General features: G+C 43.0%; 1 protein-coding gene across 1 annotated transcript in view; it reads left to right on the top strand.

Moving 5' to 3' along the window:
* Positions 1–15,833, top strand: part of kcnh4b (potassium voltage-gated channel, subfamily H (eag-related), member 4b) — a gene marked incomplete at both ends in the record, with an annotated part of 33,245 nt that overhangs the window by 12,713 nt on the left and 4,699 nt on the right. The window contains 8 exons of the mRNA XM_083687851.1: positions 3,488–3,728; positions 5,100–5,257; positions 6,194–6,401; positions 8,424–8,618; positions 9,429–9,628; positions 10,191–10,440; positions 10,775–10,989; positions 15,682–15,720. Of these exons, the coding sequence (XP_083543977.1) occupies positions 3,488–3,728; positions 5,100–5,257; positions 6,194–6,401; positions 8,424–8,618; positions 9,429–9,628; positions 10,191–10,440; positions 10,775–10,989; positions 15,682–15,720 (1,506 nt within the window). The remainder of the gene's footprint in view (positions 1–3,487; positions 3,729–5,099; positions 5,258–6,193; positions 6,402–8,423; positions 8,619–9,428; positions 9,629–10,190; positions 10,441–10,774; positions 10,990–15,681; positions 15,721–15,833) is intronic.

Below are 15,833 nucleotides of genomic sequence, written 5' to 3'. Positions count from 1 at the left end.
AAAAAACAGTAGATTGTAGCACCTTACTGAACTAGATTGCAGGTTTTTTTGAATGGGCTTTTTTTTTTCAGCTTGCAACAGGCATGAAAGAGGATCATGTTTCTTTCCCAAGTGTGAGTGTGTGAGAAAATAAGGTGAACTGTAAATCCATTGCGGGTGTGTGTGAGTGTGAGTGTCCATAAGATGGAATTATTTAAGGATGTGGATGACTTCAGCGGATGACTGAGCTTTAGGCTCGAGAAAGTCTATCTCTTTCTCTATCTGTCTATCTCTCCTTCTCCCTTACTTTCTCTCCTTTTTTCCTCTCTCATTCTTCCTTCCTGTCCCTCTCCCTCTCACTCTAACCATCTCTTCCTCTCTCTCCTTCTACCCACTATCCTTCCTCCTCTGCCTTATTCTCACATCCTGTCTGTCTTTCCACCTCTCCTTCCCTGTTCCTTCCCTCTTTCTACAGTACATCCTCCTCTCCCCTCTCACCCTGTCTGTCTGTCTGTCTGTCTCTCCCTCTGCACCCTTCTGCTCGCTCTCTCTCTGTCTCTGTCTCTGTCTCTCTCTCTCTCTCTCTCTCTCTCTCTCTCTCTCTCTCTCGCCCCCTCTCTGAGTTTATGGAGTCTCCTCCCTGTTACTGTGGCAGTTTTTTTATTTATTTATTATTTAACCATTATGTATCCAGGTTATCCAGTCTCATTAAGCTAAACTCTCTTTTTCAAAAGAGATTTGGTCAAATTACATACCTCCCAACCCAGCCAGCCGTGCTCTGAATAGATCTCTATTTGTAGCTCCTCCGCCCAGGAAGGAAGGAGCACCTGTGTTGGAGAACAGAGACACTGTCATAAAGAGTGTAGTCACTGAAGAGAAGGTGGGCAGGGGTTGGAGATAACTGCTCAGCCTCTAAATGCACTGAAATGCAGAATCATACCTTCCAATTCCTAGGTTACTTATGTGGAGTGGGAAGAAATGTATCTCTGAGAGAGGAAGAGAGAGATTTGATTTACAAATTGACTATTTCACCATGTATCGGATCTCTTTCGATACCCAAGACTTACTATATGTCAAGTCGAGGCTTATGATACTGTAGACTCAATGTCATTATAGCCAGCTTTAGGAGCAATGCCACTTAGAATGGTATACGTTATTTTAAAATGCCACTCCACTGCAATCTACAGTAACAGACTGCACATCTTTTTACAGTGTTGCCATTTCCAAGTAATTTTGCCATTGTCATCCTCCTCTTGTGAGTTGTCATAACAGTGGAACATTTTGCTGCATATAGGCCTCTTTTTGAACTTACTGTACAGCCTTCAGTTTTGCTAGTCCTAGCACTTACTAGCCTGTACAATACACTGCAAGGCAGTGAGTGTTCCTGGCCTGGTTTTTCCTCTTCTCTCTCTCTCTTTCTCCCTAACGTCTCTGTGGGACGGGGAAACATGTAACTCTAGTCCCCTCCTGGTTTTATATAATCTCCTGTAACCCATTTTCAAATGAGTCCACCAGTCTTGACCTGCTTTTTATGTGTGCGTGCGTGAGTGTGTGTGTGTGTGTGAGCAGGTTAGTATGGGTTGTTTGAAATGGAAATGATGAGGCAAGTCTATAGAGTTGGTCATCTTACAGTGCGTCCATCAGATGTGGTGATATTATATACAGTAACAGCCCTTGATCCTTATTTGTTTTTGTTTTTTTACAACACTTTCCAAAGAAACAGTTTGAAGCGCTAGCATTTTTTGAGAAAAGCTTGCTGTGGTAAAAAATAATCAAAATTAGCAAATTACAATAGCTTGTTGTCCCTTAAAACCATTTCCAGATACTGTACAGTAGTCTAGAGACTTTACTATGCTCTGCTTGAGGGACAGAGACATGTGTGGGAGGTGTTGTTTACATATCCACCCCACCACCAAGGACGGCTTGTCTGTCATCGCTTGTTTTGCTCAAAGCATGCTGGAGGTTGTAGTCAACAGGGCGGGCTCAGAGGCTGTGGGGGTTGGAGTTGCCCGGGTCAGGCTTAATGAAGTGCAAAGATCAGATGTAGCCTGTGTGAGATTTAGCCACACGTGACCCCACTGCAACAGCAGTGGTGTTTTCCCCTTCTAATCATCAGGATGTGCTTGGTTGGCTGCCCGAGGAGGAAAAGGGCAAGGGGTGACCCGACCTCGGTGATATATTTAAAAAAAAAAAAAAAAGTCCCAGCATTCACCAATGTCCCTGAATCACGCAGAAACATCATTAAAATGGCCACAGCAGCAGCAGCAGCAGCTGATGATGGTGATCGGGTTTTTCCTCTGGATTTGCTTCTGTGCTGTCTAACTTCTTAATTGAAGTTGTGACAACATCCCAGCCTTTATAGCATGAAAAGTGTTCATTGTGAAACCGTGAAATTTCCCTGTTTCTTCACTGAAAATTGCATATTTTCACTTGACAGGAGGACCCAGTCATTATACTGTAGGTCAAGGGTTATTGAGCTTCAGACAATTTGGTTATTTCTTTGCCTCACGAAGCAGAGGTGGATGTGTTATTGTGTTGCCCACTCTCTCTCCTCCTCTTGTGTGCCACTGCAATTCCCTCGTCCTCCCAATTATTTTCCTAAGTAAAGGCTATCCATCCAGCTGGAGTCTCATTTAGGAGATTACACAGCCACAACGGTGCTTGGCTGCTCCTGGACACATACAATTCAATTTGATACTTCATTACCCAGACTACCCGGTGTGCATCTAACCGTTTTCAACCCAGGAACATTGTTCTTAGATTAATTTCCGCCCATTTAGCCCTTTTTCTGTTCACCTTCCCTCCCTTTCTTTTCTAATATCTTTGCTCAATGTCTCCCAAACATTGTGTAGACTATTATGTGCCATGCACCTGCTAACATTGGTCGATCTAAGGCCTCATTATGCCAGAACTGGACTCTCCCATTTTGCTAACTCATCAGCAAATAGTGTTATATATCCTCCTGCAATTAGATTTCTGGATCCAAAATTCTAATTAGGCAGATGAATCAGAGTAATTTTAAGTTAATGGTTAATATGCCGCCTACCTCATTTCACTTTAATGAGACCGGTCTTGGCAGAAGAAGCGCTGATGGCATTTGGATGAGTGAAAATTGGAGGAAAAGTTCCAAAAAAAATTCCCTCCATCAGTCTCTCCATCACTATGAGTTATCAACTTTGACTTGTTATAGGCAGCAATGCCGGCCATTTTCTCCTGACCAGTTTTCATAATCGAAACAACATAACTAAGGTCCGTTCCCGGGTGTCTAGATTTATACTGATTTATTTTCAACAAATAATTTTACTGCATTATAATCACCATGCAATTTTAACAGCTAGTCAAATCCTCCTCAGCTTTAAGAGTCTAATTCATCCACTTTATCTTGGAAGTGCTCCTTATAATTTTATGGCTGTCAAGTGTCATTGTTTGAGGTACATTTCCGAAATCATTTTAATTATCTTCTCTTTTTCCTCTTCTCCTTTCTATTCTATTCTATTCCCTTCTACAGAACATGTTTGAGAAGCCATCCCTCCCAGAGTACAAGGTGGCAGCTGTGCAGAAGTCACGTTTCATCTTGCTCCACTACAGTGTGTCAAAGGCCCTGTGGGATTGGATGATCCTACTTGCTACCTTCTACGTGGCCGTCACCGTGCCGTACAACGTCTGCTTCACGCCCTACGACGAACCGGACAACGCCGCCCGATCCACCATCGTCAGCGACATCGCTGTGGAGATGCTCTTCATCCTGGGTAGGTGAGGAGATAGGGTATAGGAGGTAGGAAGTAGGAGTTAGGAAATACTGTAGGTTCTGGCTACAGCTGTCCGGCCCACAATCTTCAACAATATCACAGTGGAGTGATACTTGGGTGAGGGGAACTGAACAATTGGAACAAATAGAAAATAGAGGTTAAGAGGGCGGTGAAAGGAGATAGGAAATAATGCAGCAATCATGATTTGAGCATAGGTTGAAACTGAGTTACCATTTCACTGCATGTTTTTTTGTGACACATATTTCATGTTTGGATTTGGTCCCGTGTCTGTTTGATGTTCTCTGAGTCAGCATGCTACCATATGAGGCTCGGATTAGATCATCTCCTTGGCAAATATATCTGATACTTTCACCTTTGGCTGCTTCAGGATCCAATGAGTCATAATGCCAGCTGTACAGCATGATTCCACCTGTGATTCAAGGATGCCATTCAAAAGATTGTAAATAAATAATGTATCCTATGTTGGCACGAGGTAATAACAACTCATGTTTGTTTATATAGTGATGAACACTGGAAATGAGTGCAAGCTACAGTAGAGTGTTATGGTACAGTGCATTTGCCCCTACTCACATCAAGGAAATAAATAGTCCTTTCTGACCATGCATAAAGCAGACTTCAGACTTCTGGGGCCCTGTATGAAAGATATCTGTATAAGTACTAGGGAAACATTTACTTTATTCCATTTATTTAAGCAATTTAGCAATTAAAAATGCTGCTTCTCCAATTGTCTGGACTGATTTGAAAGAATAAGAAAGTGTCTCGTTGTTAGTTCCCAAGTTAGTCTCGTTCTCGGCCGCTTAGTCTCATATTGATTCTAAAGTCCTAGTGTCTTAGTACTCTGTCTGATCATTATCTCTTTATGCTCCAGGACCTCGACCCGGTTATCGACCTGCCTGCCTGTCCGCCTGTCAGCCTGCCTGCCTGCCTGCCCATACTACCCGCCTGCCCTGCCTGCCTAGTCTACCTGTCCTGTCTGCCCAACCTGCCCCGCCTGCCCTGTCTGTCTGTCTGCCTGCCTGCCTGCCTGCCTGCCTGCCTGCCTGCCTGCCTGCCTGCCTGCCTGCCTGCCTGCCCTACCCCTTCCACCATGCTTTTCCCGTTCCCTGCTATTTCCTCATTAAATACCCTATTATTGTATATTTGTGTCCTGACTCTGTGTTGCGCGCCTGGGTTGATTAGCTCGGACCTTAACAGAAAGCTGAAAGCAACATGGTTCACTTTCATCGCTTCATCTCATGAAGATCAGTGCAGGTTGAAGAAGGCAGACAGGGAGAGGAAACTAGGAAACCGCTTTAGACTATTGAGATCCACCAATAGAGTGAAATATAACCTGTGATCCTCCATTCACAGACATCATCCTGAACTTCCGCACAAGTTATGTGAGCCAGTCAGGTCAGGTAGTGTACGAAGCCCGCTCCATCTGCATCCACTACTCCACCACCTGGTTCTTTGTTGACCTGGTGGCCGCCCTGCCCTTTGACCTCCTCTATGCCTTCAACATCACAGTGGTGAGTACTCATGATGCAGGGGCATTAGGATTCAGCAACTCAAATCAATTGGACTGGGATGTCAGTTTGTTTCAGTTTGAGACATCAAGCTATCAAATATATTATAATGGTTAAGAGGTTAAAACATTACTGCATTAGACTATTTGCATGACCTACTGCTCTATATTTTCACCCCTTTCCCTTTTCTAATAATATGTAATTGTACAAATACTACTCTTGAATCTCTATCAAAGTCTCTATCCCTAACAAATTGTCCTTTGGCAACAGTTGAGTAGCTTTTTCAACACACCTTCCGCTAATCATTATTTTTTTGATGAATTCAAAGAATGCTGTCAATATTTCTCAAACCCGGCCGTGGACGCCAGTCCGTGGGATGTTGCTAAGTGTACCATCCCTGAGATGGCTGGCTAGCACAGATTTCATCACTTCTCAACTATAAAGATATTAACTTAATCATGTAAGAATTGCATAGAGGAGGGACCGTAGCTTGCCGGCCCCTAATACCTTGTCCTGCTGGTCCCTGTGACACTCAACTCAGTGTATCAACCTCTGTCACAGAGATCAGCAAGCCAAGGTATTTTGTGACTCATTTTTCTCTCCTACCTCATTCAATCGAGGACTATATTTATTCTTGCCACTGCCTGTGTATAAATTGACTGTAGCCACAGGAGGATGGGTGTATAAAAAGACCAGCAGGCTACTCAGAACTTCACGCTTAGCAGGCTACTTTATTGACAGCCATTTAAGTTCAAACCTGAGAGTCCTACCCTGCCACAGTTGTGCAGTAACCCTGTATTATGCTTATAATTAGCAAGAAATAGCAGTAATGATTCTGTAATTACCTATTTCAATTTCAAAGTAAACACTAAGTAAAGGATTGTAATATGAAGAATAACAATGTTACCTATATGATATAAACTCCCACTCCACACCCAGACATCCCTGGTCCACCTGTTGAAGACTGTACGTCTACTGCGTTTGCTGCGCCTGCTCCAGAAGCTGGACCGCTACTCTCAGTACAGCGCCATGGTGTTGACCCTGCTCATGTCCATGTTCGCCCTGCTTGCCCACTGGATGGCCTGCATCTGGTACATCATCGGACGCAAGGAGATGGAGAACAACGACCCAGACACCTGGGACATAGGTGAGTGATTGAAGACCTTCAGTCTGGCATACAGGCAGGATGGGTGGGTGGGTGTGTTTGTGTGTGGGTGGTGGTATGGGTGGGATGGGGTGAGGTGTGTGTGTGTGGGTCTTGGTGAAGGTGACGAGGTAATAACTTTAGGTCACACATACTATATTAATTATCACCAGGACTTACTGTATCTTCTCCTTGATATAACCTAATTCTGCCCGATCACTTCTGTACAGTGCAGGCCAGCCTCCTGATTCTATCTGTACCCTTGCACCAATGCCACTTGCATGCCAATGCCCTTCCCGCTCTAACTCGGCAAAGACAGACCACAGGAACAGATAATCTCGCGTAGCCATACCTCTAAATCACGTTGTTGTCACGTCTCAAACGTCTCTTTGGAGGTTTGGCGACATTGATAATAGCAAAGTCTGTTTGAATGGAACGCTAGCTGAGCCCAGTTGCAATTTTATTGAATCTGAATTAAAGTGACATTCCAAGAACCCTTCCTCCACCAGCCCCCAGAAGAGTGCTCCCAAAAGGGTTGCTTGTTGTTATGTTTGTGACTTTTGTCCGATCGGGTAGGACAAAATTGGCTGAGAGTTGTTGCCTATGCTAGCCTATGCTAACATTGCAGAAAATGAAAGAAAACCAGGAGGAAAAACTACGGTCCTCTGTGGCTCAGTTGGTAGAGCATGGCACTAACAGCGCTTAGGTTGTGGGTTTGATTCTTGCCAGGACCATATATAATGAAAAATATATGCACTCACTGCAATGTAAGTGGCTTGGGTTAAAAGCGTCAGATGGAATATTATATTATGAATTCCATTTTTATGCCCTTCTTTGGAGCTCTGCCGAAGCAAGACATTTTCTTGGTTTGATGTGTGGCGAGGTGTCGCTAGTTTCCACAGGGTTTCCACCCCTCTGTAACGACTTTCTGCCATTGATTTCACCAGGTTTTCTGAAACTAGGAAAGCCTGGATCTTGAGGTTACCTCAACAGTTAACTTGGCTTCTGTCCACAGCCAAATAAGCTTTTGACACTAACTCTATAATTACATAGTAGGCACATACTGTACAGTAGACCATAACATTATAATTGTCTGTGCGTCCAAAACCCTTCTTACTTTAACTCTGTAATGACACAGCATCTAAGCATAAGTGTCTCCTACAGCCCATACAAAACACCTCTTACAATACACCCCTAAAAATACATTGCCTCGTTGGTTGAAAAATGTGTAACTTCCTCTTGAGAGACTAGTCTGCAGAGGGAAACTCAAAGATGTTTCAGTTGTTTCAGATGTACAGTATATGGAACCTTCTCATTAAGTACCTTCGACTAGCCATTCCACATCTGCTAAAAGTTGATTAAGTAGTTACTGTGTTTGATTGTGTCTAATCCCTCTTGTACACAGACAAAAGGCTTGATTATTGGGTATGAAGTGGTTGCTGGCAGAACTGAACCTAAACAAATTCAATCAGTGGCTCCTTGCAATCTGTATTAATCAGGATGAATTGATGCAATTGATGTTTGCTGGTGATTGATTGAAGTTTGTTTGTCTGTCCTGTGTTGCTCATTTGGTAGAACATGGCGCTAGCAATTGTATGGTTGTGGGTTCAATTGCCACTTGGACCATATTTAAGAAAATGTATGAACTCACTGTACTGTAAGCCGAGGAGCTGAGAAGGCTGGGATAGGTCACTGTTGTACAACTTATAGTCAGACAGTTCCTAGTAGCCTATTGGACAGGAGAAACTTTAATCCATGGTTCAGAGTTGTTTAGATAGCCACTACTAACTTCAGCTAACTTTAGCCACCGCTAACAAAAAAACAATGGGAGTGACTGGTGAACAAACTTTGTTCAATGTTTGTGGCCAAGTTACCTCAAATAAACTCTCTCTGACTTGGTCTGACAAATGTTCTTTACATAGCACTTCTCTGCACCATGTCTTCACTCCCCCTAAATTATTGCCAATAAACAGTTGTAAAAAAACCTTAACCTTTGGTTAAACCTCTCTCGCCTTCACCCCCCAGGCTGGCTCCACGAGCTGGGCAAGCGCCTGGAAACACCATACGCCAACAGCACGCTGGGTGGTCCCTCTGTGCGCAGCTCCTATATCGCTGCACTTTACTTTACCCTCAGCAGCCTGACCAGCGTGGGCTTCGGCAACGTCTGCGCCAACACCGACGCCGAGAAGATCTTCTCCATCTGCACCATGCTCATCGGGGGTGAGTCTGGCGCTGCCTTCCAGGGACTCCAGGCACCCCAGTCTGGCATGCCAGGGAGCCAACTCAGTATGACAGCTCGACTGTCATGCCCTTGCTCAGAATGTGGTTCACTGATGCTACAATCTCCAAAATAATTAAATCAGCAAAGAGATTATTGACACAAAGAATGCGCAGCATGACACGAGTTTGGATATAATAGTTCGAATGCTATCAAATTTGTGTTACTCTTGTTCCCACTGTTCCTTTTACTCAACTCAGTCAGACAACCCAGTAATGTACACACCTCAGATACAGTACATCAGAGTGATAGTTTGTTTAACATGGATGCTTAAAGGGATGGTTCACTATTTGTAGACTTTTTCGTGTTAGCACTGTTGTTGCGGGTTTTTACGCTCAAATCTTTGTTATTTAGTAATTACAGCTGCCACTGGCCACACACCAAACACTTTAATATAAGCATTTGGGACAAGCCACACTCTTTTCAGTGCAATGCGAACATTTTGTTTTAATTTTGCAAAAAAGTTGACATGCAAGAGCAACAAATGTTGACATACTGTAGCCTACTTATGTCGAAACAAAAATGAGAAACAGAGCAACCATGCTGCACCTACGCTACTGCTCAAATCAGCAATCAATGCACTGTGGTAAGTGTTTGGAGGAGTCATGGCGGTAGTCATAACACTGAATGATGTCAAGCTGTTGATACAGCTTCTTTATGCACGTTCGACATAGAAAGGGTTATCTTGCTACAGTATTGTGTTCTTCTACAGTCTTTGACCACACTCTTGCTACTTCTCTTCCTCTCCTCAGCACTGATGCATGCTGTGGTCTTCGGTAACGTGACGGCCATCATCCAGCGCATGTATTCACGACGGTCACTCTACCACACACGCATGAAGGACCTGAAGGACTTCATACGTGTGCACCGCCTGCCCCAGCTGCTCAAACAACGTATGCTGGAGTACTTCCAAACCACCTGGTCCGTCAACAACGGCATAGATGCCAACGAGGTAGGGACCGCTGAAACCACCACAGATAACCCACCCTGATAACACCTATTGAATATAAGAACGATCCCTGTATGGAGTTTTGAATCTAGAAATGTTTTCAGAATATGAAATGGCATTATGTATTTGATAAATATGGTTTCCAAACTTTTTATGCATACTTCTAACTCACCTCAAGCCTTTAAAATGTTCTTGTAACCCACCGAAAATCTTCGGTGTAAATGTATAGCCACAAATCAGTTTATTGCCAATAGCCACTAATAGCTATGCTGGTATCAATCTTCTCTAGGATCCTGCAAAATGATCCTGGCATTAGGATCCTGCAGGAACCTATAAGATCCTATGCAAGATCTTGAAGGATCCTACAAGATCCTTACAAGATCCTTACAAAGATCTTACAAGATCTTAAAGGTAGACTCAGCGATATGACATTGCCATGGGAAGTTGAATGACCTCAGAGATGTTTCAGATTCACCCAGGCAAGATGTTTCACTCGCTAGCAAATCCTTCATTGCAAAAGCCCAGAACTGCTAATGTTCGCTCCTCTCCTTCTTGCCTTCCCAAGCTCCTGCACGACTTCCCAGACGAGCTTCGGGCGGACATTGCCATGCACCTGAACAAGGACATCCTGCAGCTGCCCGTGTTCGAGGGTGCCAGCCGGGGTTGCCTGCGCTCCCTCTCGCTGCACATCAAGACCTCCTTCTGCGCCCCCGGGGAGTACCTTATACGGCAGGGCGACGCCCTCCACGCCAACTACTTTGTCTGCTCCGGATCACTAGAGGTGCTCAAGGACAGCATGGTGTTGGCTATCCTGGGTGAGTATGGACTCTATGCTTTTGACTAATTATGCCAGTTATTTCAGTGGCTTGCACACGTTTGACTCGAAAGAATATTTAAAAAGCTAGAATACTAGAAAAGCTTGTTCAATGTTGGGTGATAAAGTTTGAAATACAAATGCTGAAGTGATCTTCAAGGTTTCGAGTGGATATTGTCATGTTTTCATTAACTGGGGGTGCACATACAGTATTACTTGATGTAAGATGTACCTTTGGGTACTTATGAAGTATAGTATGTATACTATGAAGTTTGATATGGAGTTAGTTTATGATTATGCCTTGATGTTTTCCATGTGTTGTGGTTGCACTGTAGGAAAGGGGGATCTGATTGGCTCAGACCTTCCGGACACAGATCATGTGATCAAGACCAATGCGGATGTGAAGGCTCTGACCTACTGTGACCTGCAGTACATCAGCATTAGGGCTCTCAAGGAGGTGCTGGAACTCTACCCTGAATATGCCAGTCTCTTCACTGCCGACATCCACCACAACCTCACCTACAACCTGAGGGAGGGCAGTGAGGCTGAGGTGAGACGCACAGAAAAACACACACACACACACACAAACACACACAAACACACACAAACACACACACACACACACACAAACACACACACACACACACAAACACACACAAACACACACAAACACAAACACACACAAACACACACACACACACACACACACACACACACACACAAATCAGAGCATGTGAGTGGAGTGTGAGCTGAGTGAGGAGCAGAGTGGGGGTATTTTGTCTGGAGCATGGAGTGCATTTTGAAAAAGTTGGGGCATGGGCTTTTCACATGCTCCATTTCTCCTCCACTCACCTTATAAGCTCAGGGCAGCGATTTCAAAGTGTTTTCCTTCACTAGTTAAATAACAAGAGATGGTGGCTTTCATTAAAAAGGTGGAATTATGTAGTAAAACAATAAATGAGTGTTGAGTGGCACCATTTCCCCTGTGAGCGGTGAGTGTACTGGAGTGGAGCGGGGAAGTGGACGCAGAGCGGGAGAGTGGAGCGTAAACAAGTCCTTGTGAGCGAGGAACGCTTTTTCGACTGCTCAACTCTCACAGCACTCACATGCTCTGACACACACACACACACACACATACACACCCACACACACCCTTTAAAAACATTGAATACAAAAAAAGTCCACAATGTTCTTATGTTATACCACTCGAACAAAGGTTTTGAAGGTTGAATAGAGCATACCATTAAATAGCTAGGCTGTTTTTACACCCAAATCCTCTCTGACTTTGTCACTCTCCTTGACACTCTTTTCTGCCTAAGTGACCAATGCACTCTTAACCAAGCCGGTAGGGTTGGCGGGGGATTGTCATGGTGATTTCATTGCGTCAGTGCTGTCACATGCACTCTGCTCTTACTCTACCAAACATCTCCTTAGACATTGATCTAAAAGTCAGTTACTGTAGGATTTCGAGAGGGTAAGGTTAGGATTTGGGGAAGGTAAGGTTAGGATTTGGAACACCAATAACCCTAGAACAATTAACAGTTGCTTAACAGAGTGTACGATTTTAGCTTTAAAAAAGACACGTTATATGATAAATAGGTAGCAAGAAGAGTAGGAGATTTGGATGGAGAAATGGACAATTGCGTTATCAAACGGAGAGGTGGTATTTCAATGTTAGATAGTAGAGGATGGGTTGGAGCCACAGATATGGAAGTCCACGAGTGACTCTACCACTCTGCTTAGAGGAGTTACTAGTTATGATCTTGGGTTTTGAATTTGTTCCATCTTTTCTCTGTTACATATCCTAGTTGTTGCCGCCATCTTTCCAGATTTCCTGATTATTTTAGTGCTTCATTGTTGTTGTTATTATTAATATTATTATAATAATAATTATTATTATTTCATTTTGTTTCATGTTCCTGGAAGGAGATTTGAGCATCAAGGATAATGCTTTTGTTGTTGTATTTCATTAATTCTATTCGATTTCATTTTGTTTCTTGTGTTCAGAAAGCGACTGGGACATCGGGTACAGTATAAGACATGCTTTCGGAATAAGATGTTGATATTTAGTTGTTATTGCATTGACAGGCTACAGTGCTACCCTGTCTATGCGGTGTGATGCTAGTTGCGATTAGGGTTTGTAATGAGGTTTTGTGTTTGGGGATCACATGTGCAGTGTTCTAGTTCCCTCTCACCATCTGCTCGGAGTGGGTTCTGGCATGAGGCCAGGGGCCCAGGCTCAACCCCTGACAGAATGAAGGACTGTGCTGAAGAACTGCTGAGACACTATCTACACACTCTAGCCTGGCCACTCTACCAAACAGTAAAATACCCCTATCACTATCACATGCCCCTGTCACGTTTAACACCACCAGGGTTGGGGTCAATTCGATTTAAATTCAGTCAATTCAGGAAGTGACGCAAACACAACTTAACCCAACCATGCACCCCACTTTACCTATCATTCCTACCACACACTCAGTACCCTGCCCTCAATAACTGCTCTCCCAGTCTATATCCCCCTTTCCACACACCAATGCCAGTTACACCTGCACCACACCATGACTAAGTGGGAAACTGACATTAACTGTCAACTGAAATCTGTATTGAAATATTGGTAACACTTTCTATGAGGCATACACATTATATTATATTTCTAAAAAGTAGTTACTTTCTGAGATGCATCTTGAATTATTCTAAAAAGGAGTTCTGAGATCTGTATCTTGACCCCAACAGATGCTGCATATATTCTCTGGTGATGCTCTGCCAGGCCTCTATTGCAGCCATCTTCAGTTGTTGTTTGATTTATGGTCTTTTTGGCTAAAATCTTATCATCAGGAAATGAAATGCATGTTCAATTGGATTTAAATCTGAAGACTGACTTGGCCAGTCATGAACCATCCACTGAAAAACTCCCTAGTTACTATGGTAGTATGTTTTGGGTCACTGTCTGTATGATGAAGCTCCATCCAATGAATTTGGAGGCATTTGCTTGTATTCGACCAGACATAATGTTTCTGCACACTTCAGAATAATTTCTGCTGCTGCTGTCAGTAGTAACATCACCAATTAACACAAGTTAGCCAGTTCTTGTGGTAGCTATACATGCCCAAACCATAGCACCCCCTCCACCATGTTTCACAGATGAGGTGGTATGCTGTAAATCTTGGGCAGATCCTTTTTTCTCCAAACTTTCCTCTTGCAATCACTTGATTCACATGATAATATATATCTTGACTGTTTTGCAGACCTCCAGACCGCTTTTTAGGTACGTTTTAACAAACTGTCCTTCTGACCATCCTTTTTGAGGATAGTTAGTGGTTTGCACCTTGCCATGAAGCTTCTGTAGTTTGGCTGGTGATGTACTGTATTCTGTGGACGGTAGTCTCTGACACATTCACGCCTACCTCCTGTAGAGTGTTCCTGATCTGTGGGACAGTTGTTTTTCTTTCCTTTCTTAATTATGGTGAGCATTCTTCTTCATATACTGTAGAAGTCTTCATTGTCCAACCAGGCCGTTTGCAATTTGCTGAGCTCAACAGTGGTTTCTTTCTTTTTTAATGATGTTACAAACTGTTAACCTTGATAAGTCTAAGGTTTTGGCTATGTTTCAGATGTTTTTGATATTTCAGCCTCATAATGGCTTCCTTGACTTTCATTGAAGTCTCTTTGGTCCGCATCTTGACAGACACCAATAGCAGACTCCAAAGGCAAATGCAAAGCCTTGAATCAATAGTAATCATTGACAGCTCTCTTATGCCTGCACAAATTATGTGACGGAACACACCTGACTAATCAGAAACATCTGTCAAGCCAATTTTACAATACTTTCGGTGCCTTGAAATAGGGGAACTGTGTATAAAAAGAGTAACTTCTAAATGGTTAAACCAATCAGAAACAATGAAACCCATTGATTTAAAGATGAGAATCTACACTTTGACCTACACTTTGACCCCATAGTAATTGTTTGATTTCAAGTTGGAGTATAGAACTAAAAGAAGACAAAATGCTTCATCTTTCCTATACTTATGGAGAGCACTGCATATTTATTGTAGGTCTGACAAACACCACACAAAGTGGAGTGTAAACAAGTCCTTGCGAGGAACATTTTTGACCGCTTAACTCTCTCACAACACTCACATGTTCTGATACACACACACACACACACACACACACACACACACACACACACACACACACACACACTACCAAGAGAGTCATGTATGCTTTTAAGTGTAGAGAGAAAATCTTCCATTCAAGTATCCCTTTGCTATGTGGGTCACTGGTGGCATTAGTTTCTCACTAATTGATATTGATGTACAATTAATGTCTTTTAGGACTAATATTGCATTGCTATATGTCTATCATTCCCTTTTTGGCTCTCTTTTGGGGAGCCTTTTCCCTCCTGTTGAGCAGAGGAGTGGCTTTTTTAGTAGTACCATACCGTTGTTGCCATCACAAGGCTACATTGTAAGATTAAAAAGCTCTAGTCATGAAACCCATTGAAAACCATTAATTAACTATTTGATTTCCTTTCATGTTCTGAGTGCAATACTGGCAACTGTGCCTCAATGATAAATACAGCATATTCACATTCAGTTCCTTTCATATTGACTAGAGGCTCACTTGGACTGTACACATGTAATGTAATGACATGTAATTGTCAGAGAGAGAGCATTGCTTGTAATGATGCAAACACAAAACCATGCTGACCAAAAGAAAACACACATATTTATGACATGTGAAGCTAGGTCTCACACTATTGTATGTGTAATCGTTCCAGGCGGTAATTGCAGTAAATTGCTCGCAATTTCCCTCCATGGCAGCTGAAAGAAGAACTCTCTCTGGAACCCAGCTGCCACTGAGTGCAGAAAAGGACCAATTATCAGAGTCAGCTTGCATGGCAATGGTGTATCTCTGGCAAGGCTGATTTAAATCATGACCAAAGAAGGAAAATCAGTGCCAAGGAATGAAAATATGTGGTCAAGAAACCACAGGTTTTGTAACATTGTAAAGGACTTGGAGAAAAGAAAGTAGAAAAGAGGACTTTACATAAACAAAGAATGGATTAAAGAGGAATACATAGATGATAGATTGCAGTGTGTGTGTGTGTGTGTGTGTGTGTGTGTGTGTGTGTGTGTGTGTGTGTGTGTGTGTGTGTGCGCGCGCATGCGCACTTGTGTGTCTACAGTATGTGTATATATTATTTGTAATCAATCCTGTTGTGTTGCCATTTTTGCAGGGACTAACTAGGTTCTCAAGGTCACCCAGGCTTCCACACGTGAGTTCCATATGTAACTTCAATATTGTCTTCCTGTATTCTCCACTTGATCATAACTTTTCCCATTCCAAATGTTTCACCAAAAACCTTATAAACCTGCCTGTCACTTGTAA

Source organism: Argentina silus (assembly GCF_951799395.1).
Source record: "Argentina silus genome assembly, chromosome: 16".
NCBI lineage: Eukaryota > Metazoa > Chordata > Actinopteri > Argentiniformes > Argentinidae > Argentina > Argentina silus.
The sequence above is the reverse complement of the archived record's forward strand: the minus strand, read 5'-3'. Positions and strand labels throughout refer to the sequence as shown.